This window comes from Electrona antarctica (assembly GCF_951216825.1).
Source record: "Electrona antarctica genome assembly, chromosome: 18".
NCBI lineage: Eukaryota > Metazoa > Chordata > Actinopteri > Myctophiformes > Myctophidae > Electrona > Electrona antarctica.
The window spans coordinates 38,435,640-38,463,251 of NC_136799.1; the positions used below are offsets into that span (position 1 = coordinate 38,435,640).

The window sequence follows — 27,612 nt, forward strand, 5'->3', positions numbered from 1 at the left end:
CTGTTAAATAATTTACTTTACTTTAAGAATTTAAAAGACTACTAAAAATGTGGACAATTCATGGTTCATATGTTGAAGGTTAGAGATCTACAAGCTCAAGGATCAGCTATTTATCTTATTTCTTTATGCTTAAATGGTTACTTGATTTGAAATATCTGTTCCATTTAAATGGTTAATTTGAAGTGTTTCATTTAAAATTTTGACTTTAATAATTTGTCTAAAATATTGGCTTGGAGGTTAAGTCATTTAATTTAACATTGAATTGTTTAAAATACATGTGATTGTTTAAAAGACATTTGCTTGCTTAAAATATGTTAATGTTTAAAAACAAGTGGTTAAAAATAACTTGAGTGATAAGCTGTTTAAAAAGAATATTATCTGTTTGGCATTGTTGTAACCTTTGTTTTTCTGTCTTCAAAGGTTTACAACCTACTTGATTAACAACCAATCAACAAAATGAAGCCAACAGTTCAAAAGCAACAAAGTTGGAAAATAAAAAGTTTGGATTGTGTTGGAAATCTCGAGTTGTCTCTAGTCCTTTGGAGTTGAAGAGGAAATGAACTTGACAGTTGTAAACCAATGCGAGCAGCCTGGACGAGGATGAACGGCTTCAGTCCAGAGGAAAGCTGTTGATGCAGAGGACAACTTAACAGTAGAAAACCACCTGCGAGCAGCCTGGAAGAAGATAAACGGCTTCTGACCAGATAACAAGCTGTTGACGTGGAGGGTCAAAATGGTGGAAGATGGCCTGGAGAAGTCGGTCAAGAGGCTCAAAATGGAGCGGACCATTGCAAAAGGCAGATTCACCAGACAAGCCAACTACATCGAAAGGGGAGCAAACAAGATGCTTCAACTAGAATTAAAGGAGGAGTTCACTGAACTCTCAGAACGTTTCAGCAAGATGCTCAAAGCTAATGATGACCACAAGTTTGGACTGGAGGCTGACATTAAAGACAATGCAGAAGCAGTCCTTTTTTTTTTTTTTTTAAGATATTTTTTTGCGGCTTACGCCTTTTATTGATTTTTGAAGGGACAGACAGTAGGCTGACAGGAAACGGGAGAGAGATGGGGGAAGACATGCAGTAAAGGCCGTGTCGGGCTCGGGAGTCGAACCCGCGGCACACCGACTGGATTACCAGTCGGGTGCCCAGACGGTTACGCCACCGCCTGGGCCAGAAGCAGTCCTTGATGAACGGCAAGTGGCTGAAATCGAAAAGTCTGCAAAAGAAGCTGAGACAAAGTTGGCAGAGATTAGAGCCATTGTTCAGATCAACCTATGGTCCAGGTATGGCAAGAGTGATCTTGAAAGGGCGATCCTTGGAGCTGAAATGGCCAATGATGCAGCAAATTATGTACCAGTAGAAAATGTCTATTTAAAAGGAAGAGTACCTCATTCTTTTAGATGAGTGGCTAAAAGAGGCCATCTCAGAAATGTCCAAATGGGAGACCTGGATCCCTGGGGAATCCAGGGATGAATTGGATGGAAGAATCAAGAGACTAAGAACATCCAACAACAGACTTAAAGAAAGCGAACCTGAATTTGCCACTGCACAGCGGCTGGGAATCGATCAAGAAATCAGAATCACCAGTCCAACGACGGAGGCAGCCTGGCTTCAGGAGGAGGAGACTCGGACCGATAACAGAGCGGGCACTCCTGAAGACTTGGAGGAGAACTACACATGGCAAAATGGACCAGAGTTCCAGAAGTCACCAGTGGAGGAGTGGCCTATGGAGTCGGCTAAAGATGTTGCAGCCCATTCCAATGAGAGTGTAAGCACTCATGGAAGTCAGAAGAGTGAAACTCAAAAGGTAAGATCCCCAAGAAGGAATCCCACTGGCTGGGTTGAAGCACTGGTGGAAGTGAGAAGCCTGTTCACACCGGTGAGAGTCACCCCCTGGGGTCGAGCTGCCAGGCAGAGGCTGAAGAAGCACCAGGCCCCAAAACAGGCGGAGCACCGGGCCCCAAAACAATCAAAGTGGAAGGCCCCAAAGAAGTGGGAGGCCCCAAAGAAGTGGAAGGCCCCACAACGATCAAAGTGGGAGGCCCAAAAACGATCGAAGTGGGAGGCCCCAAACCAGTCAAAGTGGGAGGCCCCATTACCCAAGCGACCTGGGTTGACTGGTGCACCTCTTCCTCACAGGCTGAAAAAAAGAGCCAGAACCAGGCTGAAGAAGAAAACCAGGGTGAAGAAGAGAACCAGGCTGAAGAAAAGGCTCTGAGTCAAGAAAAGGACCAGACTAAAAGAATCTGAACAACCAGGTGAGAGGACATGTGTGACCTCGCTGGTTTTGGGAAAACCAGGAGCTCAAGTGGGAGGTGTTGAGTCAAAACTCAGTAATGAACCTTTGCTTGGAATCTCAAAAAACTACCCTTCCCAGAGTGCAACACAAAAGATGGCCGCTGCTCATTAGGAGCACCTGGAGACTATAAAAGGCCATTCGAACAATCGGAGGCAGAGAGAAGACAAGTTCTTTCAGGAGTTCAGCACAAAGATGCCAATGGTCTGTTGAAATGTTTATTTACTTACTTACTAACACATTCATTGTGTTTCTGTGTTCACACTTGACAATGGTTTGGAAGTTAATTAATTTGTGTTTAAGTATAAATTACAAAAGAAGAAGACAAAGAGGAAAAACTGTTAAATAATTTACATTACTTTAAGAATTTAAAAGACTACTAAAAATGTGGACAATTCATGGTTCATATGTTGAAGGTTTAAAATGCCTATTTAGAAAAGAGCTGATCTACAAGCTCAAGGATCAGCTATTTCTTATTTCTTTATGCTTAAATGGTTACTTGATTTGAAATATCTGTTCCATTTAAATGGTTAATTTGAAGTGTTTCATTTAAAATGTTGACTTTAATAATTTGTCTAAAATATTGGCTTGGAGGTTAAGTCATTTAATTTAACATTGAATTGTTTAAAATACATGTGATTGTTTAAAAGACATTTGCTTGCTTAAAATATGTTAATGTTTAAAAACAAGTGGTTAAAAATAACTTGAGTGATAAGCTGTTTAAAAAGAATATTATCTGTTTGGCATTGTTGTAACCTTTGTTTTTCTGTCTTCAAAGGTTTACAACCTACTTGATTAACAACCAATCAACAAAATGAAGCCAACAGTTCAAAAGCAACAAAGTTGGAAAATAAAGTTGGATTGTGTTGGAAATCTCGAGTTGTCTCTAGTCCTTTGGAGTTGAAGAGGAAATGAACTTGACAATGTGGCCTTGTCATCACATCTGAGAAACCTCCATCCCCATCCATTTGTAGCTTTTACAGTCATATTTTATTCAGTCTTCACTCAGCCACATTACCAACTAGAAAGGTCGCAATTTTAAAAAATTGCAAAGTGTGGTTGCCGCAGTCGCTTACATAGTCCAACTCAAAAATACTGAGTTGGACTTTTAGATCTTCCCATGTTAAGTGAATGGGGAAAATGAATTCACTAATTAATATCAATTAAACTATACAACATTTCTCTTAGCAATGAGCAAGCACACCATTCCCGATGAAGTCGTCGATTTGACATATGGCTCAAGTGCGTACAGTCAAAAATGTGGGAGGAGTAGCGTTTCAAAAAAAGTCTTACTCCAGTAAAAATAAAGTGTTACAATTACAATAGTCTGGCAACCACACTAATGAATGAAAAGGTAAGGGGAACAATAGTCTCAACCACACTAATAATAGTCTGGTTGCACTAACTAGCTTTGGGGATGCGTCAGAGCTGGATTCCTGAATGGGAAATTCTGGGCACAAGCCATGCAGGGCCCAAAGAGCAGGGTGGCACTGTAGAAAATTAGGCCAATTAAGTCAGAGGCATTCACCCTGGAAATCTTAATTATAGCGGCTCTCATATAATGTTATGTATTGTTACATATACAAATAATAAAGTGGTGAAAGAACATAACCAGCTGATCAGTCAGTCTATCATATGATTCTAAAGTAAAGGGCCCCAGCACGAAAAGCTACTATAGTGTACCCGCATACGGCCTGTTTTGAAACCGAATATACAAAAGATATTTTGACACTACTTTTCTTTCACTTAGGAGGAAACTGATGACAAAAAGATACAAAAAGAGAGAACTATGACTCATTTCGACTTCATGTTGACATATCCGTGGTGCAGTAGATCATATCATGGAGATGCGGTCCGGTACGCTCTTAACCCATTTAGACTAGCAAATGTCTTCTAAATCCTGACAGTTTTCTGAAAAGCCTATGTTTCTATGTCAGTCGTTCTTAAAGTTTTTCATGTCAAGGACCCCAAAAATATATGTAATTGGCCGCCGACCCCCATCTGAAAATATGTTGTTCCAGGGATCCCCCATGAAGCAAAGATTGAGTTAAAAACGATCGCTCTGACAGAATATATATTCAAAGATTTGCATGAAATTTTAACGGTAATATCGTATATCGTATCGATATCGCAATATTTGGCATAAATACAGAGATATGAAATGTTGTCCATATCGTGCAGCCCTACTTGTAATCCAGAGCCCATAGAGTATAGACAGAGTTACGACAACTCCGTTCACTTCATGGGGCCAGTCCTCTTCTACATAGACTTCTATTGGCGAATAGGGACACTGGAAGTTTACAGAATCTATTGTAGTCGAGGGCTCGCGCGAGTACATGAACCACGTGACCGGGCTGTTTTCTGCCCCCTCAATGTCGCAACTCTGTCTATACTCTATGGCTCTGTTGTAATCCAAACGTACATGCGTGTGGGTATAGGGATAGGGTGGCCTGGCTGGGTGTATGACTTGACTACCGCGGCCTGAATGAGTCAGCCCTGCAGCCCTGGTGTGAGATATGATCTGGACAACAGATGTCAATATGAAGTTGAGGATAACATTGACCACTTCTGTGTTTTAGTCATACTTCTCTCTCCTTTCTTTCGTAATCTTTTTTGTCATCAGACGGACAGCTTGGTCATATACTTCTCTTTGTTGACGTTTTGTTAACTCATCCTCCTGCCGTTAACCCAGTGGTGGAAAGTAACTAAGTACATTTACTCAAATACTGTACTTAAGTACAATTTTGAGGTATTTGTACTTTACTTGACTGTATTCCAATTTCCAATACATTTACATCTACTCCACTACATCTCAGAGCCAACATTTGTACTTTTACTCCACTACAATTTGAAAACTTTAGTTACTAGTTAATTTGGAGATTTACATTTTGATTAGAAAAACATACATTACTGTAACCACTTCAACCCTATATACATTCCGACCCATTGAAAATAGCTGATCTACAAGCTCACAATGCATTGTGTGCGACCTCTCTTTTCTATTCAAATATGAATATAAACTGGAAATTTTGAAAAAGTGCAAAGTGTGGTTGCCGCAGTCGCTTACATAGGCCCATCCCACTAATATTGCCAGCCAATTACAATGTCGCGTCACCCCTGTGATCATGTGTAAGTAATTCGAGGGGATTTATGCCCCCAAAAATCATGTTTTTTGCGACAAACTGTTACAATTTTTGCATTTGTGGCGCCCCCTATGGATGAAAATGGAATTGCTTTTGGCTTTTGGTTGATTAAACCACCCACGACATTTGATTCAAATTTGGAGTTGATTGGAGAAAATTCAAAATGGCGGAAAATCTATCATGGCCTATCGTGGCCTATATGGTGAGATGCGTCATGACCCAAGAAAGCCAGGGAAAAAATATTTTTTATTTTACGACCTACGGTTCAAGAGTTATAAGCCAAAACGTAGTGGGCTGTTATAGCGCCACCATGAGGCCGACCGATAACATAAGTTGATTAATTTTAGTAATTATTATGAACCTACCCTCCAAGTTTTGTAACTATAGTGATTAGTCTGAGGAAAAAATACTTGAATGTGAGAAAATGCGAAAAATCTTTCCCATTCATGTCAATGGGGAAATTTAATTCACTAATACATTTATATCAATTAAACTATACAACATTTCTCTTAAAAAAATACAAGCACATCCTTCCCAATGAAGCCGGTCAATTTGAGATATGGCTCAAGTGCGTGCTGCCAAAACTGGGAGGAGTAGCTAGAAAGGTCGCAATTTAAAAAAATTGCAAAGTGTGGTTGCCGCAGTGGCTTACATATGCCCCTCCCACTGATATTGCCAGCCAATTACAATGTCGCGTCACCCCTGCGATCATGCGTAAGTAATTCGGAGGGGATTTATCCCCCAAAAATCATGTTTTTGCGACAAACGGTTAAATTTCTCGCATTTGCGGCGCCCCCTATGGATAAATGGAATTGCTTTTGGTACTTGGTTGATTGAACCACCCGCGACATGTGATTCAAATTTGGGATGGATCGGACATTTCGTTCGGGATTTATGGCATTTTTTGTAAAATAGGCCCACCCCACTAACCTCGGAAGCCGATTACGGCCGAACAATACGCACTATCAAAATTCCGCCTGTGGTGTCTTCATCGGAAAGGTCCAGAGATCATGTGTACCAATTTTTGTGAGATTTGGACAAAATCTGTAGGAGGAGGAGCAAAAAGTGTGTTTTGGAGAAAATTCAAAATGGCTGAAAATCTATCATGACGCAAATGGGCGTGGCCTATATGAGGAGATGCGTCATGACCCAAGGAAGTCAGGGAATTTTATTTTACGACCTACGGTTCAAGAGTTAAGCCAAAATGTAAAGTGGGCTGTTATAGCGCCACCATGAGGCCGACCGATAACATTATAAGTTGATTAATTTTAGTAATTATTATGAACCTACCCTCCAAGTTTTGTAACTATAGTGCTTACAGTCTGAGGAAAAAAATACTTGAATGTGAGAAAATGTGAAAAATCACATTCAATGGGGACATTTTATTCACTAATAAATTAATATCAATTAAACTATACAACATTTCTCTTAAAATAAATACAAGCACATCCTTCCCGATGAAGCCGGTCAATTTGAGATATGGCTCAAGTGCATACAGTCAAAACTGTGGGAGGAGTAGTGCGTCAAACAAAAGGTTACTGGAATAATAAAGTGTTCCAATTACAATAGTCTGGTTGCCAACCACACTAATAACATTAGTTACAAAGTAGCTCCAATGTACGCGTACACAGCTAGCTGCTTGTAGTCAGAGCCTTAGATATAGACAGTTACGCAAACTGCGTTCACTTCATGGGCCAGTCCAATGGCTTCTATTGAGAATGGGGACAACCAACTGGGACAAGTCCTGGACCGGAAGTAGGCAAAAATGCATTGGACTCAGGCAACAGCCCAGCTTTAATGATAAATACCTTTTATTTTAGATTTTGTAGTAATAGTACAACATAAACATTAAAGAGACTTTAGTTGTTACTGTACAATACTTTAAAACAGTTGTCATGTTGCACACATGCTTAAAATGGCTCTTATTTGCGCCGCCCTCGTTGAAAACAATATGTATTTCCAACTCCAGCTTGTCTCAGTTCAGGCTGCATGAACAGCGCTCGGTTTCTGCCCCCTAAATATCCTAACTCTTCTATTAGATGGCTCTGCTTGTAGTGTACCTGAAAGAGAGCTTTTAGTGTAGCACGAAGAGAAACTAGCTTAGCTAGATACATTTTTAAGTGCCTTGCCAGACAGCATTATTGTAATCTTTGATGTACTTGTTTTTGTAACTAATGTTTTTCATCAGTACTGAATGCTAAATAATGTTTATTGAATTAAATGCAAAGGCTTGCTATTTATACTTGTCACGCTACTCTTTCGATGTGTCATATTTTCACAAGAATCATTGATTTTTAACATCATTGCGGTTAACAAAATGACATGCAAGTATTGATTATTCTACATCTTCATAGATGTCGTGGATGTATGAACAACATTTCTGTATGCCCGATTCCACACTCGCATCAATAACATCCATCCATAGATCTTCAACCGCTTATCCGTAGTCGGGTCGCGGGGGCAACAGCTCCACCAGAGAACTCCAGACTTCCCTCTCCAGAGCAACATTAGTAACTTTCTCCTGGAGGATCCCGAGGTGTTCCAAGGCCAGCGAGTCGATGTAATCCATCTCTTCCTTGGTCTGCCCAGGGGTCTCCTCCCAGTGGGACGTGCATCGAGGAGGCATCGTAACCAGATGCCTGAAGCACCTAAGCTGGCTCCTTTCCAGGCGAAGAAGCAGCGACTCTACTCTGAGTCTCTCGCATGACCAATCTTTCCACCCCATCTCTAAGGGAGATGCCAGCCACCCGTCGGGGAAAACTCATTTCGGCCGCTTGTATTTGTGACCTTATTCTTTCGGTCATGACTCACACTTCATGACCATAGGTGAGAATAGAAGATTGCTCGGTAAACAGAGAGCTTTGCCTTCTGGCTCAGCTCTCTTGTCATCAAACAGTGCGGTACAACGACTGCAATATCGCCCCTGCCTCTCAGATTCTCCACCACACTTCATGACCATATGTGAGAATAGGAACGAAGATTGCTCGGTAAACAGAGAGCTTTGCCTTCTGGCTCAGCTCTCTTTGTCACAACAGTGCGGTACAGTGACTGTAATACTGCCCCTGCTGCTCCGATTCCCCGGCTGATCTCCTTCTCTGTCCTCCCCTCACTCGTGAACAAGACCCCGAGATACTTCACCTGGGGTAATGTCTCATTCCCTACATGGACTGCACAATCCATTGGTTTCCTGAAAGCTGTCCAACAAGCGTGATGCTAAAAGCAATTAACATCTTCAAAACCCAGGGCAAGATCATAATTTATTGTAGTACTACTGTGTTGCCACTTGCCTCAGTTGCCTGGATGAATGTCTGACAGAATACACTCAGGCAGTTAGATATACAGAAAAAGGCAAACTGAGTCATTGCAGAACAGATGCTGGCATTAACTGTAAAAATAAATAAAAATAGATTCACACTCCCAGCTGTTCAGAAGATCTGAAAGCACTGCTACCCCCATCCTACGTACTTCCAACCACCAGGAGGCAGAGGCCTCCTTTCAGCCCTATTAAAAAAAATACCTAATATAGCTGATCTACAAGCTCACAACAATGCAATGCAAAAACTAGAAAAAGTGCCCTTCTGGGCATAGGTCTCCACCAGGAGGATAGGAGTGTGAGTGTGATGTTTGGCAAAATGTTTAGGAGCAATACAAACGTGTGTGTGCGCGTGCGTACATGCGTGCGTGTGTGACGTGGCTTGGCCTGTTGTAGCGCCACCATGAGGCTGATTTGAAAACTGTCAAGTGGCATTTCTTCCAAAGCCTAGTGGGAATATGCGTGCAGTTTCACCACAATCGGACGCTGCGTTGTGTAGTTGTGGCGATTTGTACATAACGGGTACAAAGCGGGCTACTCCTGAAAAGTTTAGAAGCCAATCGTAGCCAATGAGGGTGGATTATGATAAATCAAACAAACCCATCTTGATCACATGACTATGGAGAGCATGTGTACCGATTTGTGTGAAATTTGGATACAATCTGAAGGAGTAATATTAGAAAATGTGTTTTTACATATGTCGGCCTCCTGGTGGCGCTATAAAGAGCAGATGTGAAAAATTCCAGGCAAAGGTTTTTCCTTGGCCTCTAGGGAGTTGGCATACAAAGTTATCCACAGATCCATGCAGTTAGAGGTAAAAACACTTTTCTGCCAGTTATAGCGCCACCATGAGGCCGAGTTGAAAATGTTCATGTGGCATTTCTTCCTCGGCCTAGTGGGAATGTGCGTGCACAATTTCACGGAAATCACACGATGTGTTCATGATTTGCAGAATTTTGTTTGAAACTGAGCACTCCTGCTTGCTTTGGAAGCCAATCTTAGCCAATCAGGATGGAGTCTGAGAAATCTTAAAGACCCGTTTCGTTGAATGGCTCTAGAGAGACTGTGTACCAATTTGCGTGATGTTTGGACAAAATCTGTAGGTGTACTGTCCAAAAACTTGTTTTACACAAAGCGCCCTCCTGGTGGAGCTATAACAGGCCGTCCATGGTCTCGGAGGGCATGCTATAGTATGTCGTTTTTCACGATTTCAGAGGATTTGAAAAAATGGTGAAAATCACGGAAAGCGAAAGGCTATATATAGTCCATGGTCTCGGAGGGCATGCTATAGTATGTCGTTTTTCACGATTTCAGAGGATTTGGAAAAATGGCGATGTCACACACCTGTCTCAGGCGGGGTAATATATACACCAGGAATGGCGAGGCAACGCAGTTGGCCAGAGTTTTAACAGTAGTTTTATTTTCCAAAGTGCATAAGAAGTGGCAAAAATACAGAGACCAAATGTCTGAAAATAGAAAATAAAGGTATATTCAAAATCAAGTACTTTATATTATATACAATAATGCAAATCAAAATAATTTTAAATAAACCATTATTATATAATATAAGTATTTATAAATCAGGCCTTTCTAATGTAAAGCAAAACATAATAAATATAACATACTACATAATATATATATTATAATATATCAACAGATCTAGATCCTTTCAACCATGGTAACAAATAATAAACATCACCTCCTCAGCGAGACAGTTCTCCTCAGCTCCAGGCAGCAGCAGGCCAGACTGACTGACACTGCCATCTCCCAGAGCTATATACCCCCCTGGCTCCTCCCACAACACAGGACCAAATTAAAAGGGGTTAACATGCGCCACAACATGTTACAGTATAGGTCAAAAAGGCAGTTATATACATTCATTTCAATGAGCTTGTAGCTCTTCTATTTCTTAAAGTCCTTAGTTCTCCCAAGTCCTCTTCCAACGTCATTTTTAGACGCCAATGTCCCTCGGCGACAAGCAATCCTCCCTACCTCTAGACAGGAGTTGGTTTGGCCCAACTTGGCCCATTAGTGCTGTGCTGTCCCCTATTTAAAGTGACAGGACCCCTTAGTAACTGTTTGAGAAATTGTGGTGAAACTGTGGTGAGAGCTGTTTGCTTGTAGTTTTGTTTGTCCATACCCTACCTAAACAGTGCGCGCTACTGAAAGGCATGTAAAAGCAAACAGACAGTGACAGGGTGGGGTCCCACTGTCACAGGTGAAAATCACGGAAAGCGAAAGGCTATAGTCCATGGTCTCGGAGGGCATGCTATAGTATGTCGTTTTTCACGATTTCAGAGGATTTGAAAAATCACGGAAAGCGAAAGGCTATAGTCCATGGTCTCGGAGGGCATGCTATAGTATGTCGTTTGTCCTTGACAGGAATATCTTCCATTCTGCATAGCGTGTATGTCTATTATTTTGGAAAGGGGCGCCACATTACGAGCAACATATGAATCACCGAATCTTTGTTTAATTACACAGTTCATATAGCCTATTTAAACGAAATGAAGAGACTCACCAGTCACCATGCACTCTCTCTCTCTCTCTCTCTCTCTCCCCCCCCTCCCCCACTTTACGTGTTGGAAGCTGCCGTGACAAGCAACATATGGGAAAAAGCCGCCATGTACATAATGTAATGTCACAGATGATACAATCATCTTAAAACATATCTAAAATATGCCAAGTATAGCTAAAGTTCGATAGATGATGGTGAAATAAACATTTTGAGGATTTTATATTTAAACTTAAGATGAGAGTCCCGACTCCCCACAGTGTTGTGCTATTAAAGAGGTTAATTATAATCGGCACATCTCTGCTCTCGCATTTTGAAACAAGCCACTATAAAAAATCAGACCAGTCTGAAGTGAGTTGTACTGTACTGTACTGTACTGTACTGTACTGTACTGTACTGTACTGTACTAGCCCTCCTCCATGGCCTGTGTGTCTGTCTGTGCAACACTGACACTTGGTGTTGAACAGACGCTATAACGCTATTTTCGTGTATGGACAGACAGACACAGGGACACACATAGCTGTCTATAGGAGTGGTTGCACCACTCAAAAAGAACAGGCAAGATATGATATTTCAACAAGATGTCTGGAGCGCTGCTAATCCCTGAATCCCAGCTAGATCATGAAAAAAGGGGGTAAAGAAAGGGTATGTGTCAGTCAGTTGCCAATACAAAAGGCTCAAAGTTAGTTAATTGTCAGCATTATATTATTGACAGGTCAGGCCGCCCTGGCGGCCTACACAGCGCAGCACACTTCATTTGCAAGCCCTTATAAGGAAAGTTGCGTGGAACAATCGGTTAAGTCTGGCATCGATTGCTAGGGTTCTCCAAACGTGTGTACACTACAACGTGGTGTGTTTGGAGAGAGGCGTTCACGGGCACATCTATGCACGGGCACATCTATGCTCAAGGTGAAAGGGGCATGTTGTGGAAGACCCTAAGAACCACACGCCCACTCGCTGCGCATGTGCTGCTCTTTGGGAAACCCGGTTACCCGGCCAAAGGCAGTATGGATTTATTAAGCATTTCACGGTCTGAATACAGTCGTATGTAAAGATTTGGACACGTTGGCCTACCACATTTTGCTGAAGTGAACTGAAGATAACACTAAGTATAGACTTGAATAAATAGGACATATCAGCGGTGGTGGATAAAGTACTCAAATGTTTTACTTAAGTAAAAGTATAAACACTGCGATGTAGAAATACTCGTTACAAGTAAAAGTCCAGAATTCAAAATTCACTTGAGTAAATGTATAAAAGTATTGGCATTAATATGTACTTAATATGCATTTAGAAAAATGCATCTTTCATCAATTGGATGTGTTTCTACAGAACAACAATGTGCATAACAAATTCCAATCTGGCTTTAGGAAAGGCCACAGCACAGAAACAGCACTTGTAAAAGTAATGAATGATCTTAGGGTGTCTGCTGACAAGAAACATGTTTCCGTTCTTTTACTTCTAGATCTAACGGCTGCATTTGACACGATTGACCATTCAATTTTAATACAGCGTCTGGAGCACTGGGTAGGCCTGTCTGGCACGGCCCTGTCCTGGTTTTCCTCCTACCTAACAAACAGAAGCTATTTTGTCAATCTAGCTGAGTTTGACTCAGACAAACACAACATCAGTTCTGGTATTCCACAGGGCTCAATTCTTGGTCCTCTGTTATTCTCCCTGTACATACTGCCATTGGGAGAACTCATTACCAATCACGGAGTCAATTTTCATTTCTATGCTGATGATACCCAACTTTATCTTTCTGTAGATCCAGATGATCTCTGTGCCTTAGACCCGCTGTTGACCTGTCTGTCTAGCATTAAATGCTGGATGAGTGAGAACTTTCTCAAGCTAAATGAGGATAAGACAGAAGTTCTCATAATCGGTTCTAGTGAGCAGAAAGAATCGATAAAAAGCAGACTTGGCAACCTGACTGTAGAAAGTAACAGTACAGTAAAGAACCTGGGGATCACTATTGATTCTGAACTGAATTTTAATTCACACATTAATCATGTTACCAAGATTGCCTTTTTTCATCTTAGAAATATTGCACGAATCAGAGCCTATTTGTCACTGGACGATGCAAAAACGCTAATCCACGCCTTTGTTTTTTCTCGGCTTGATTACTGCAATGCACTTTTTTCTGGATTGCCTAAGAAATCAACTGACAGATTACAACTTGTCCAAAATGCAGCAGCCAGAGTCTTAACTAGAACTAAGATGAGAGAACATATTACTCCAGTCTTGGCCTCATTGCACTGGCTTCCGGTTGTTTTTAGGATTGATTTTAAAATTCTTTTACTTGTTTATAAAGCTCTCAATGGTCTCGCACCTTCCTACCTACATGACTGCCTGCCGAAATATGTCCCAAACCGCCCCCTAAGGTCTTCCACTGCTGGCCTGCTCGCTTTGCCTAAAAAAATGGCAACTAAAAAATACGGGGAAGCAGCTTTTTGCTTCTACGGGCCGACGGCGTGGAACAAACTCCCACTGTACCTTCGACAGGCAGCCTCTGTAGACATTTTTAAAGCTCAGCTCAAGACCCACTTTTACACCCTTGCTTTTAATTGATTTATCTGTCTTTTAAAAAAAATGTTATTCATGTCCTCACTGTATTGTTTATGCCCTGCTTTTCTTTTATTTTTTGTGTAAAGCACTTTGAGCTGCATTTCATGTCATGAAAGGTGCTATACAAATAAAGTTTTATTATTATTATTATTATTATTTATTAAAGTTCCAAAAGTACAAAGTACTCATTATGCAGAATGTCCCATTTTGAGTTTTCAAATGTATAAAAACCTTTTGAAAATAGCCAATCTACAAGCTCACAATGCGTACCATGGTGACGTATTGTGAGCTTGTAGATCGGCTATTTTCAAATGGCCGAAATGTATATAGGGCTGAAGTGGGTAATGTATGTTCTGTAATAATAATCAAAATCTACAAAGTAACTAGTAACTAAGCTTTCAAATAGTTGTAGTGAAGTAAAAGTACAATATTTGTCTTTGAAATGTAGTGGAGTACAGAAAATTTGACATACTCAAGTAAAGTAAAAATACCTCAGAATTGTACTTAAGTAAAGGTACTTAGTTACTTTCCACCACTGCATATCAACAAGCAAATTGTGATAACGCACGCACGCATGCACGCTAGATCCATACTGCCAAAATATAGGCATGCCGGATTTAAAGTGTTTTTCTTTTTTGAGGGGCGCTAGCCCCTCCTACATTCAGCTATAGTGTATATTCTAACACAAACATTAAATGGTATTGACAATGAATGGATGATGTACAATAAGAGCGCCCCTCCCTTCACACCCTCAAGTGTGATCTCCTCCAAACAGAGAAGGTATTTGACTCTGAGAGTGAATACTTATAATCAATGTGATGATTTGATTGGCACATGAGTGTGATTTTCTTTCTTCCTTTTTTCTGACATTTAATTGTCTCAGGCAGGACACAGTGGGGTAGGGCCCAGGCCTTCTGACATCACATCTGCAACCACAAACACTGCTCCAGGACCAATACTCCAGCTGTGCACATTGCGCAAATTGACTAGCAAGTTCAACAGTCAGGTTTTACCTCCGGCTTCTTCTGTCGGTTTCGACAGACCATGAAGATTAGGAGCAGTAGCATGATGACACCCATGGCCACTGGCAGTAGAGGGATGTTGGACAACAGTGTGAGGTTTAAAAGCAGCGCTCTCATCTTGGACGCAGACTCATCATCGATGGTTCCTGTCATATTGACAAACAGGATGGGGAAAATTGTCTCTTTGATGTCATTTGTTTTGGGGAAGCCTTCCACTTTTTTCAGGAGGATATTTACCTGGCCTCTAACGCAGGCACGGATTGGAAACCCTGTCATTGGCTGAAGATCGAGGTATGTCTCATGTTCCTCCTTCCTGGGGTTCAGCCCTTCAACACCATTGATGTATTTGGGGTCCGCCTGATAGAAATGGGGCAACGACATCACAAAGGGAACACCTTTTTGACAACTGCTGACTTTGAGCACGCCGTTACCCAGGCAGTCGCCGGCGGGCACACAGAAGCCCTCGTTGGCGGGGTTGTCTGTGGGACTCATCAGTACGTCCACTGGTGGGGAGAAGCGGTAAGCCTGGATGCCTTTCACCTCCACATCTTCCACATAGCCCAGATGGATGGACCTGCAGAGATCAGCAGCAAAGACATAGAGCAGCTCGTTCCTGGAAATCAGTGGGTGGAAGAGCGTGCCATCTGTGCCATTGATCATGTTGCTCTCTTTGGATGACCAACACGGCATCTCCCGCAGGCCGTTCCACGTGTCAATCTTGCCAAAATCCATGTAGTCGTGCTTCCCAGTGTGGAAGACAAAATCCTCGTCATCATGAGTCCCATTTTTCATCAAGCCAAAGTGGTCATCCACCCGAGGCCTCACGGTGTGGATAAGAGACAGCAGGGGGTCCTTGTAGCCCCACAGCACCTCATGGACGGTACGTGATATGAAGAAGTTGATGCCCATCCTGTCCATCCAAAAGGACACTAACCTACGGAGCCAGAACGGGTATGAATTTAGCTTATTCATCACAGCCACATAGGGAATGTTGACAGTCCTGACAATGTCCACCTCAGGGTCACCGGATGACTTCTCGGGGACAAAGACATAGGTTTTGCGGATCTGGGTGGAAATCTTTCTGTCGTTTTCCAGGAATTTCACGTTCCCCTTCTCACTGTATACCCTGTAAGTATAGGGCCCAATCTGTCTGACAGCTGCCTTCCCACCAGCTACAAACACCTCAGGATTGGTCACATCGAAGAAGTAATGCTCCCTGTAAACTGCAGAGGGTATGTTCTTCCACAACTCAAACACTTGGCTCTTCTCTGTCAGAGTTATTTCCTTTTTCAACTGGTTGTGTATCATTGTCTGGAAGACTTGTGTTAGAAGGAGAGTGATCCCCACACTCAGGAAGATGATACACACTATCCCCGTGGTGTAAATGGTACAGGCTCTCAGAGCCATGACAGCTATCTGAATTAAACCATACTAGCGCCTATGATAATAGAAGAAAGACATTCCCACATTAATTATCATCATAGGGAGGGATGATGATTCCTGTTTTATAGACTGATCAGTGAAGTGGTCTGACGTCACACACAATACAAAACGTTGTATTTGTTACTGTAGGCATGCCAAGGCATGCCTACAGTAACAACGTTGATTTGCGCAGGCACCTTTACAGTTCGTCCAATGCTACGTTTGCTAACAGGTTCTGTTCCGACCAACCGTTTATCTTGTCTTCTTTTCCAACCCTCTATATTATATACTATATTACAGTATATACTCCAATGTGAGTGACACCCACAGCCCTAGAGGGAGTAACCATATGGTACCACCCAAATTTAGAACAAACATGGGAATAGTCTACTACTCTGCCACCAAAATGTGGAATGCCCTGACCACCAACAGGTGGACCACTGGTGGTCCGTGAAAATATTGCATGTGATCTCTGACCATACTTAACGTGAGGATTTTGTATTTTCTTCCACAGAACGGTGCACTAAACGTTTGTGCACTGGTCCATGGAAGTGCGTCAATGTTGTCAGTTACTTACTGGGAAGTCTGAGGTTAAGAAATTCCACAGAAAAGGGAGTTAGAATCTCAAGAAGGGATTGACTCATCATTATTAGGAAATGTGCCCACATCATGTGTCTGCTCTATCAGTACTGTATATCAGTTACTTACTGGGAAGTCTGAGGTTAAGAAATTCCACAGAAAAGGGCGTTAGAATCTCAAGAAGGGATTGACTCATCATTATTAGGAAATGTGCCCACATCATGTGTCTGCACTATCAGTACTGTATATCAGTTAACCTGAGTTTAATGGAAGGTTGTAAAGTAAGAATGGAATAAGGGTAACTGTGAGTGGTTCTCAACCACCATCTCATACCACTTTCAGTTAAATCATGCAATGAAATCAAGCCCTTAAGTCATGATTTAATTTCAATATTTTCAAATATTTTCTTATTGGACTTTTGAAATACTGTATTATTTAAACATATGTAATACATTTAACAAAGGCATTTCTATTTTAAAACATTTTCCCATGGACCACCTGCAGGCCATGGACCACTAGTAGTCCAAGGACCATCAGTTGAGAAACAGTGGTATGTATAGACATGGGATGCATTGCATAGCAAGTGTTATGAAAGCACTATAGCCCATATCCCATCCCAACACAACAGTGGTCCCCATCTAGATTCTTAGTCAAGATTCACTGGTTCACAATCATTTGAAAACCCCTGCTCTATAAACTACTTGGAAACAATTTTTTCAGCAGATTTTGGTTTAGTCTCTTGAATAACAGCATTAGTCTAGCCTTAGTCGACTATAAAATTATTCTGTTAATTTTGCCAGAAAATATTTAGTTGAATAACACACCATTTTTAGTCTTCTGAAATGATTTAGTCTTCTTAGGCCCCATTTACACTGGCAGCCAAATCTAGCCTGAATCAGATCTGTGCCACATCCATATTGGAATCTGATTTGACTGGATGTGAATGCAGTCTAAAGGGGATTTTGTTTCCACCGGGAAAATAAATACTTTGTTACTCCACTGCGCCTTCTACCGATATTGCCCAGAGAATTGCCTCATAGAGAATATTTTTCCTCCGGTGAAAAAAAATCCCTTTCTGGCCAAAAAGTGTGGTGGGGGGCTCAGAGTGCGTCCACTAAGGAAAGTAGGCTTTCTAATGACACAACCCGCCTTTGTTTTGGTGAGTAGCAAAAACGTTATTTTTATTTACGCTAAAGAGGAGAGGCTGGTCTGCATTCATGCGAGCGGCAGAAGTTGAGTAACATAGCTCTAAATGAAACGCATTAGAGCTATGGACCAGAGCTAGGGATAACCTATAGCCCCATATAGAGCGTTGCAGTCCCGCCCCCTACCCTGGACCAGGAAATGATTCTCCGTTCATTTTCCTCATAGACATTTCAGAAAGTATTTATTTAAAAACGTTTACGCCGCGGACAAAGCCAACTCGAGTCGTGACAAATCATGACAACAAACACAATTTTTTGGGCCGAACAAATAATTAGAAAGAAGAAAAAAACGGCAGGTTACAACACTTTTTTTGTTGTTTTTCTTCTTTGTAATTATTTGTTTGGTCCAAAATATTGTTTGTGTTGTCATGAGTTGTCACGACTCGAGTTGGCTTTGTCCGCGGCGTAACCGTCTTTAAATAAATACTTTAAGAAATGTCTATGGGAAAAATGCATTGGGATTCATTTCCTGGTCCATGGTAGGGGGCGGGACTGCGACGCTCTATATGGAGACAACGGCGATATCCAGCACTGACAGACTAATGTAGAAACCCCAAATATGGATATACAGTGGTGACATCATCGTGACACGCATCTAATTAGAAGGATCATAAATGCGTTTAGTGGAGTTGATAGCAACTCCCAATCTGGACGCGAGAGATACTACAAGAACTACACGAAGAAGATTCGGCCTTGCAACTCGACTAGCATTACAGTAGAAGCTTCGGCATCCCGGTTTAAGTTCGGACTGAACGCCACTGCAGCGGGCTCTAACGAGACAACCAGCACTGGTTCGAGCTATTTAATAGGTAGTGATTCACACCGAGCTGCACGAACTTCACTCTCCCACTTGGCAAACTGATGCATAACCCACCATGCCAAATCATCTGTGTGATTTTACACTTTGTGCCGAGTCACTCATGATCTTGTAGATCTGCTATTTATTTTTATACTGTGAAAATTGTTGCAAATCTTTTAATATATCTTTGCTTCTGGGGGTCCCTGGAACAAATCATTTTCAGATGGGGTCGTTGGCCAAATACATATAATGTAGGGGGTCCTTTACATGAAAGAGTTTGAGAAACTGATTATACTAATTATACACTTGTCACTTTATCTTATCTGCCTCATTGAAGTATTGCCCTAACTTTTTAATATATACTGTGTAGTTGCATACAAATAAAGTTGTTACTTTTTCAACAAGTGCCTCTTCTGTAGCTCCAGATGATGTCTGTGCTTTAGACCCACTGTTGACCTGTCTGTCTAGCATCAAATGCTGGATGAGTGAGAACTTTCTCAAGCTAAATGAGGATAAGACAGAAGTTCTCATAATCGGTTCTAGTGAGCAGAAAGAATCGATAATAAGCAGACTTGGCAACCTGACTGTAGAAAGTACAGTAAAGAACTTGGGGATCATTATTGATTCTGAATTGAATTTTAATTCACACATTAATCATGTTACCAAGATTGCCTTTTTTCATCTTAGAAATATTGCACGAATCAGAGCCTATTTGTCACTGGACGATGCAAAAACGCTAATCCACGCCTTTGTTTTTTCTCGGCTTGATTACTGCAATGCACTTTTTTCTGGATTGCCTAAGAAAACAACTGACAGATTACAACTTGTCCAAAATGCAGCAGCCAGAGTCTTAACTAGAACTAAGATGAGAGAACATATTACTCCAGTCTTGGCCTCATTGCACTGGCTTCCGGTTGTTTTTCTTTTACTTGTTTATAAAGCTCTCAATGGTCTCGCACCTTCCTACCTACATGACTGCCTGCCGAAATATGTCCCAAACCGCCCCCTAAGGTCTTCCACTGCTGGCCTGCTCGCTTTGCCTCCCACTGTACCTTCAACAGGCAGCCTCTGTAGACATTTTTAAAGCTCAGCTCAAGACCCACTTCTACACCCTTGCTTTTAATTGATTTGTCTTTAAAAAAAAAAAATGTTATTCATGTCCTCACTGTATTGTTTATGCCCTGCCTTTCTTTTCTTTTTTTGTGTAAAGCACTTTGAGCTGCATTTCATGTCATGAAAGGTGCTATACAAATAAAGTTTTATTATTATTATTATTATTATTAGTTCCTGTTAAGGGCAAATTGGTCACAGTTCAGTTGAAGTGTTAAGGTTTACACTCTAGGGGTTCCTCCTGCCCCCCTCAACAAGCGGGAGGTGGCGTAGTCAGGCTATTACCAGTTACTACATGTATAATTGTACATCTTGTTCTGATGAATTGAAAATGGTGAACCCTATTGTAAACAAGTGTAATGCTTTATGGCGTCGTCCACAGTTAACAGTTTTTGTATTGAGTTGTGCTTGAAATGTACTGTAATTCAGCAAACTGTTAAAAAATACTTCAATCATTTCAGAGGGATGTGAAACACTGGTTTCTATCACAATTGGCCTGAAAAAAATAAACAAATAAATAAGAAATCCCATCTTGTTTGTAGTGTTTGTATTAGTGGTTGATGAAATGTATTATTGTGTTAATTCTTTTAGATGTTGGTTAATGTAATACATAGGACCACAATGGAAACAGGTTGTGTGTTACCCTTTTAGCCTTAAAGGACAACTTTAGTTTTTTTCAACCAAGGTTCATGTTTTAGGTTGTAATTAGGGAAAGTAAAAGATGAGTGTTCATTTTTTTCATGTGCTGCTTGCTTTCGGTTTAGGGATTTTAGCAGTTTTTCACAGGGGGGCGGGGGCATTCGAGCATGGGGCTAAATATGTATTTCTTTTTTTAATATTTACTATAGTCCTACTAGACCCCAAGAAATTACATCTGGCCACAAAAGATCACAGGATCTACTGATAAAAAAAATAATCGCTATAAAAAAATACATATTTAGCCCCATGCTCGAATGCCCCCGCCCCCCTGTGAAAAACAGCTAAAATCCCTAAAACAAAGAAAGCAGCAAATGAAAAAAAACTCATATTTTACTTTCTCTAATAACAACCTAAAACATGAGCCTTGGTTGAAAAAAACTAAAGTTGTCCTTTAATGTATTACTGTGTGCCACGCGCCGTTTACATTCTGTCTAATAAAGTATTCAATCAATCAATCCTGTATGCTTGGAGAAAACGATTTAACAAAGTAATCACATCATGTGACCACCAGGTGGCTCTGTAGACCACATCTTACGCCCCAACGTACCAAAAATCAGTCAGTAATTTACCACTAATCACGCCACTACAACAGCTGAGTGGTGAAGCCAGGAAACCTTGCATTCCTGTTGTTGTCACGTGTTCCTAGCTGTCATAGTCGGCTAATTAACGAGTCGGAAGGATGATTAAAATGTAAACGGTACAGAAATAAAGTTCTGTGTAAACAGGTAAAAACGGCTTCGAGGTGGGGCGTATAAGTATTTAGCCTACAGGTAAACTGGAAATATTTTCATCAGAACATCCAGTTGAAAGTTCGTTATTTATGAAATACTGGAGGGAGGGAGTCGAGGGACAGTGTCACCCTTTGTCACCTCTCTCTCTTGCTCTCAATTAAATTCAAAGATGTATTGGATTAATATTGACATGAGAAAACATGTCGTCTGCATTGCCAAAGCAAAAGTGTGAGAAAAAAAAACTAAAACTAAATAATGTATGTATGGGCTAAGTCTACAATTAGACTACAATTAGCTACAACAAGTGCAAATAAATAAATGTGTAAACAGAGCTGTTCTCTCTGCGGGGTGCCACGGCGCAGTGCAGCGGTCTCTGTTACATAACATGAACTGAACACTGGCAGCAACATGCGCGCTTTGCTGCAGCAATAATGTGCGTACACACACACACACACACACACACACACACGGGGACGACCTGCATGGTATGTTCGATATGCGGGGCACGGGGACACGGACACACGACACGGACGAATGGTTATGAGAACATCTCGTCGTCCAAAACAAAAATAATGACATTTAATCATGTGTTTTTGCTTGGCAGCTCAAATACCGACAGTGCTGAGTAAACTATTAATACATTAAGCCGGGGGTAAACAAATACAAATAGCCCACATGGCGCCATAGAATTATTACACAATTATATAATTATGTAACCAGACTATAGAGCCAGGATAAAGCAAGTTTAGAAGACTAATTATTTTGGTGTAAATTTGGGACGGCGCTGTGTTTCACCACATTATCTTTGATCCGGATGTTTTGATATGGTCGCGTTTGTTTGTGTGGTAACTGCTCCAATCCAGTCGGTGCAATCTATTTATTAGCCTTGCACTGTCCACTATTATGACTGCTCACTGCAACCACCACTGTTGATATTATTGAAGAGGAGTGTGTCAGAGTGTGTGTGTGTGTGTGTGTGTGTGTGTGTGCGTGCGTGTGCCGTGCGAGGTGCGTGCCCTGCCTCTGCATTGCAAACACTCTTGCGCTGCAAATATGGGCAAAGTTAGGACGGCACGCGGCTCACGGCCAGGGGACTTTGAACGGGGGGAGCTCTGACGTCACGCTGGCTGGCTTTGGAAACGAGCTGCCGTTCCCCCTCAGCCAATGAGGCGGCGCTGGGGGCGGGGTGGTGGCTGGTGTGCAGGGGGTATAAAATACTCCCATGGAGTAGGAGGCAGGGGTTTGAACCTGCAGCAATGGGAGTCCCCAGGGACAGACAGACAGACACTGAAGACAAGAAGACATGAACAGGAGTCTCTCTTTTTTTTACCCCTCTGAAGCTGGTGGTTTTTCTCTCCTGCCCTTACAACTTTCATGTGGTGTTGTGTTATGCAACTCCTCTATTGTGTAGGTTTGCTCTCCTCTCCTCTCCTCTCCTCGCCTCCTCTTCTCCATGTCATCTGAGCAGTGAGGAAGGATATAATTTATATTTTTTATTTTTTTGAATACCAAACAAATTGTGCACGGTGGAAGCATTTAAACACAAACAAACAAACAAACAACAGATTTTTTTTGTCTGCCAGAAAAACACCCTAGCCATTTAAACAGACATTTAAAACCAGGACACCAGGAGGAGCAGAAGGGGCGGAGCCATGCCGTGGGATGTGGGCGTGGAGCAGCAGCAGTCGTGGGAGCGGCACGCCGACTACCGGTCGGAGAAGCAATGCCAGAGGAGCTCGTACGCCTTTTACTGCGCTGTGCGGGACCTGCTGCCCGTCTGGGCCCTGGAGGACATGCGCACCATGGAGGTGTTCCACTGGGAGGACGACGGACAGGCGTGCTCCTTCACGCCCTCCGAGGCGCTTCTGTACACGCTCGTGCACGACCACCAGCAGTATGCACGCTACCTGCTCAACAGGTAGGTCTTCTGGGGCCTTTAAAGCCCTCTATAAAAAAATACAAAATATTAAAAAATGTGTACTGTTGAAGCTGCAATCCATATTACTTGTTTGTAATTACAGTATTTTGACAGAGGTGTGTGCATGGTAGAGTATGTTAATACAATGTAACTACCGTAATACAACTGCACAACGGTTGTGGTGGTCAACAGAACCTGCTCTTCTAATGTATCCATGTGGGTAGGACCAGTACTGGTTGACAAGAGGTATTGAGTGCACTCAGTCACAACGCTATTCATGCTCTAATAATGGGCTTTCTATTATAGTTCAACAGTAGAAAATGTGGCGCTCGTCCGGTCCAGTGGACCTATAGGTTCGAATTGTGGGTAGGTCGGACAATCACAAACTCCTCTTGGAGGCACGAATGCGTCAGCGTGCAGATCTTGCCATCAGCTCACCCTTTACATTCTTCCACTGGAGGTGTGGAGATTCTCTGTGTGATGTCACCAATCCCACAAACCTATCATTGTCCGATATGCAAATTGGCCACTTGCTGAAACCTGATACCACTTTGCTTTGTGCAGCAGACTGTGAGGCCTGTGACATTTGCATGTTTGAATATTCATAGATCCAGAATTTCTAAACGAGGGAGAGACTAGATTCCAGACTCTTTATTTTCTATTTATCATTAATATTTATGTAGGAAAACCATATTAAACTGTACAGTATATCATAGCAGAGTATTTTTGGTTCCTGGGGGGGGGGGGGGGGGGGGGACTTTAAGGTGCTTTAATCAGATGTCCCACTGATGTCTAATTCACACACGTGTGATGTAAACCTGTGAATTTAAAAACCATGACAATAAGAATACTCAACACCACCTTGTATGTTATCCACAGGTACTCAGTGAGAGCGTTGGAGATGCCCAGCCGCAGTTTCTGCTGCTGCCAGACCCACGCGGCTCCGCCACACCTGTCCGTCGCGGTACGCTACAACCGTACCTCTATCCTGAGGATGATGATGGCGCAGGTGAAGGACTTCTCCACAGAAACAGAGCGCCGCGTCTACCTCAACAGCCGCGGTGGGTGCGCTCACAGCGCTGATGCCGGGAAGACACCGGTGCATCTGGCGTGTGACCTCGCACGCCCCGAGTGCTTGTTGCTGCTGCTCGGCCACGGGGCATGTCCCTACCTCGCCGACCACACAGGACTGAACCCCCTGGACTGCCTGCTGCACCACATGTGCCACGCCCCGTCCAATATGGCCGCCGACGCACACAGGATGCGGGAGTGTCTGGGCTACCTGCTGCTCTTCATGCCCAAACCGAATTTCCAGCTCAAGGACGAGCTGCTGAAGAACCCACAGCTCTGGCAGCGGCTGGTCGGAGAGGAGGCTTTTAATTGGCTGGCGGGTCTGACTCCTCCCTCCTTATTCGTCCAGGCCATGCAGAGCCTCACTCAGTCCATCCCGGCGGAACAGATGGACGCTCTGCCGGACTTCCTTAAACCTCTGGACTTCAGACTTCAGAATGTGTAAGCAGCCCTGTAGGCCAAAACATTCTGCCCCTACAGATGTAAACAGCAAGAACTTGGCAACAACCATTAGCATCAAACACAGCCTGGGAGGAGTGTTCTGGTTTTTACAGGTCACACTCTCTCTCTCTCTCTCTCTCTCTCTCTCAGGGAAACTGCACAAAACTGAAATGTCAGGAACTGACTTTCAGTCAGGAACTGGACTGAAATGTCCCTGCTCTGCTGGACTCTGGGTTGTTAGAAGTTAGGGGGTAACCACTTAATCCCCATGTACTTTGCCGTATGACAAATAGCGAAAATGGCCATTCTACAAGGTCACAACGCGTCCCATGGCCGCTTGGTGAGCTTGTTGAGTTTGTTGAGTTTGTTGAGCTTGTGAGTGTTCCAAGGGTACTTACTTGCTGTTCATAGTGATGGGGGTTGGAGGGGGTTACCTTCTTCAATGCGGAATATTTTTAAGTTCAAATGTCATCAAGGGTTTGAATCCTGAATAAATGAACGTCATGTTCAGCAGAGGAGACAAACAGAGAAGATCATTTTCATAGCCTTCTGTAACCTTTCTTGAATCTTGCAAGACAGAACAGTGAGGGCTCAGAGATACAAGCTGCTATTATTAATTTACCATCATCTCATTACTGTATCTGAACACACAGACAGGCTGTTAAATAGACAGTTTGATCAGAATATTCTGAACATATTGATACAACCTCCACACTGGTGCATTTATAGAGAATTTTAGGTGAGATCTGGTTAGACAGAATGTCAGACAGATACATAGACAAACTGACAGATAACTGTAAGGTGCCAATCAATTGATCACTGAATCAATACACCTTCAATCCAATCAACACCATGTCAACAGAAAATGAGCCACTTGCTAATAACAAACCACTAAATGTCAGTTATGTAACTATGTTGTAATATAATATATTTGGCATGAAAAACAGTTTTTGGAGAAACGGCAGCTTACAAATCCTGACAGAACCGAAGGAGACGGTGTGCACGTACGTGTGCAGACTGTGCACATACCACCACAACACCAGAGTCGTAGTCATTCTCCTCGGTTCTTTGTCTGGAAAGTTCTAACCAGCCACTGTGTCAGGCAGCCATCATGTGACAGCTGTCATCACCGCCGGACATCCCGGTGTGTCCCTGGGTGAGACAGATGTTACTGTATATCATGAATGTACCGTTACTGTAGCATGAAAATGTAAATGTAAATAAATAGCAACAACAACCTCAGAAGGGTTTATGCACTTTAGACTAACTACTGTGAATGCGTTGTGTGTGTGTGTGTGTGTGTGTGTGTGTGTGTGTATAGAGATGCGTAGCGTGTTTTGTTGATATAATTGTAATGTAAATAAACCATTTCATGAATGAGTACCCTAAAGTTGTTTGGCGTTCCATGTTGTTACAGTTTGACCCCAGCTCTGGTTCTGGAGAATCAGAATGATGCTGGTTCTCTATCTATTCTAACACCTACAGTTAAATCCTCTGTTAGTTTGGTTCCCATGGTCCATATTAGGTGTGTGGTCACAGGAAGCCCAACAGGAGCACAGTAGGTGTCCTAACATGTAGCAAGCAACACCCAACCATTTGTTAGTGGTCAGGTCATCAAGATAGTGGCCACTGGCTATTCTGAGATTCCTAGCCTGCTAAGGACATGTTTGCCCAGAGAGACAATGTAATGTCGCACTATACTATACTAGTTTAAAACAGTTATTTATGCTATATTAATGTGAAATGTGGTTCCAGATACCACATCCACATTATCAGAGTTACAAATGGATACATTTACACTACACAGGATTATAATTTGTAGATTACTTATCGTTGCTGTCGGGCAGAAACCTTGCAGATTAATGCCCTACCTACGTATGTTGATATACTACAGTATCACACAAAAATCACGTGTTGTAAGCTTGTAGGTCTGCTATTAAAAAAAAAGAAGCAGTGAAGTCTTTGCGGGTTTTGTAAGTATTGAATCAATTACAATAATACTCAAATAATAACTACATTGGATCGATCGGAACGCTGGTCATTATTCATCAACAGTTTTGGACATATGAGGTTTCCACCCGTCAGCAATGTTATCGTTATGTTCACCTGGTGTCCAATGTTTAAGCCATTAGACATAGACAGCTACTAGAATACTGACCAGCAGTAATCTGTCTTCAGGACCATAAATGAGAACCAATGTCCCTGATGCTTACAGAGATAATCTTGTGTACAGGAAGTCACACATTTGATCTCTGAGACAGGAGCCAATCGGAGAGAGTAGCTTTCTGTAAAGATCTTTATTGAAGGAAGTTGTTACCGAGAGAGGGAGAAAGGCATATAAAGAGTTTAAAACAACAACAGAAGTCGGAGACTGTATCGACCAAACGCCTCCTGCTCAAAACAACTAACTGACATTAGATCAGCGATAGCTTCACATTTTTGCCGTGATTTACAGGACAGGTTTGTTTTGACTACGTTTGAGATAATGTTTTATCAGTTGTGTTTGTTTGATAAATACAGCCCCCTCCTCCCGAGTTACCCAGGCAACTTTGCACTAGCGACACGTTCTTATTGGTCAGCATGACCAGCGTCTTAACCAATTACAGCTTACAGATAACATGATAGCTTGTCTATGGGAGCAGCCAGACAGCAGTAGCAGTATGTATGGAGAGTTGGACACTGTATTGGAAGCATATTTACACAGGCGTCACTAAAAGGAGATACTGTAGGGAAGTCTGTTGTTCAAAACATCCCTCCATTTCCCCAAGAGGGGGAAGG

At 42.2% G+C, this 27,612-nt stretch overlaps 2 protein-coding genes across 2 annotated transcripts; one reads left to right on the plus strand and one right to left on the minus strand.

Annotated features, from left to right (window-relative positions):
• Positions 1 to 14,832: 14,832 nt before the first annotated feature.
• Positions 14,833 to 16,266, minus strand: LOC306941890 (lysosome membrane protein 2-like; the record flags this gene model as incomplete). Its single annotated transcript, XM_079527530.1, has 1 exon — positions 14,833 to 16,266. The coding sequence occupies one exon, from the start codon at positions 16,264 to 16,266 to the stop codon at positions 14,833 to 14,835; it is 1,434 nt and encodes a 477-aa protein (XP_079383656.1).
• A 6,384-nt stretch (positions 16,267 to 22,650) lies between these two features.
• Positions 22,651 to 26,217, plus strand: ankrd9 (ankyrin repeat domain 9). The gene is made up of 2 exons (XM_079527589.1): positions 22,651 to 23,322; positions 24,202 to 26,217. The coding sequence occupies exons 1-2, from the start codon at positions 23,057 to 23,059 to the stop codon at positions 24,836 to 24,838; spliced, it is 903 nt and encodes a 300-aa protein (XP_079383715.1). The 5' UTR covers positions 22,651 to 23,056; the 3' UTR covers positions 24,839 to 26,217.
• The last annotated feature ends 1,395 nt before the right edge of the window (positions 26,218 to 27,612 follow it).

What these genes read in the sequence shown, in the direction of transcription:
- ankrd9 (XM_079527589.1), top strand. Translation starts at nt 23,057, where the DNA reads ATGCCGTGGGATGTGGGCGTGGAGCAGCAGCAGTCGTGGGAGCGGCAC. An exon ending in GCACGCTACCTGCTCAACAG is followed by an intron (nt 23,323 to 24,201) that starts GTAGGTCTTCTG and finishes TGTTATCCACAG; the next exon opens with GTACTCAGTGAGAGCGTTGG.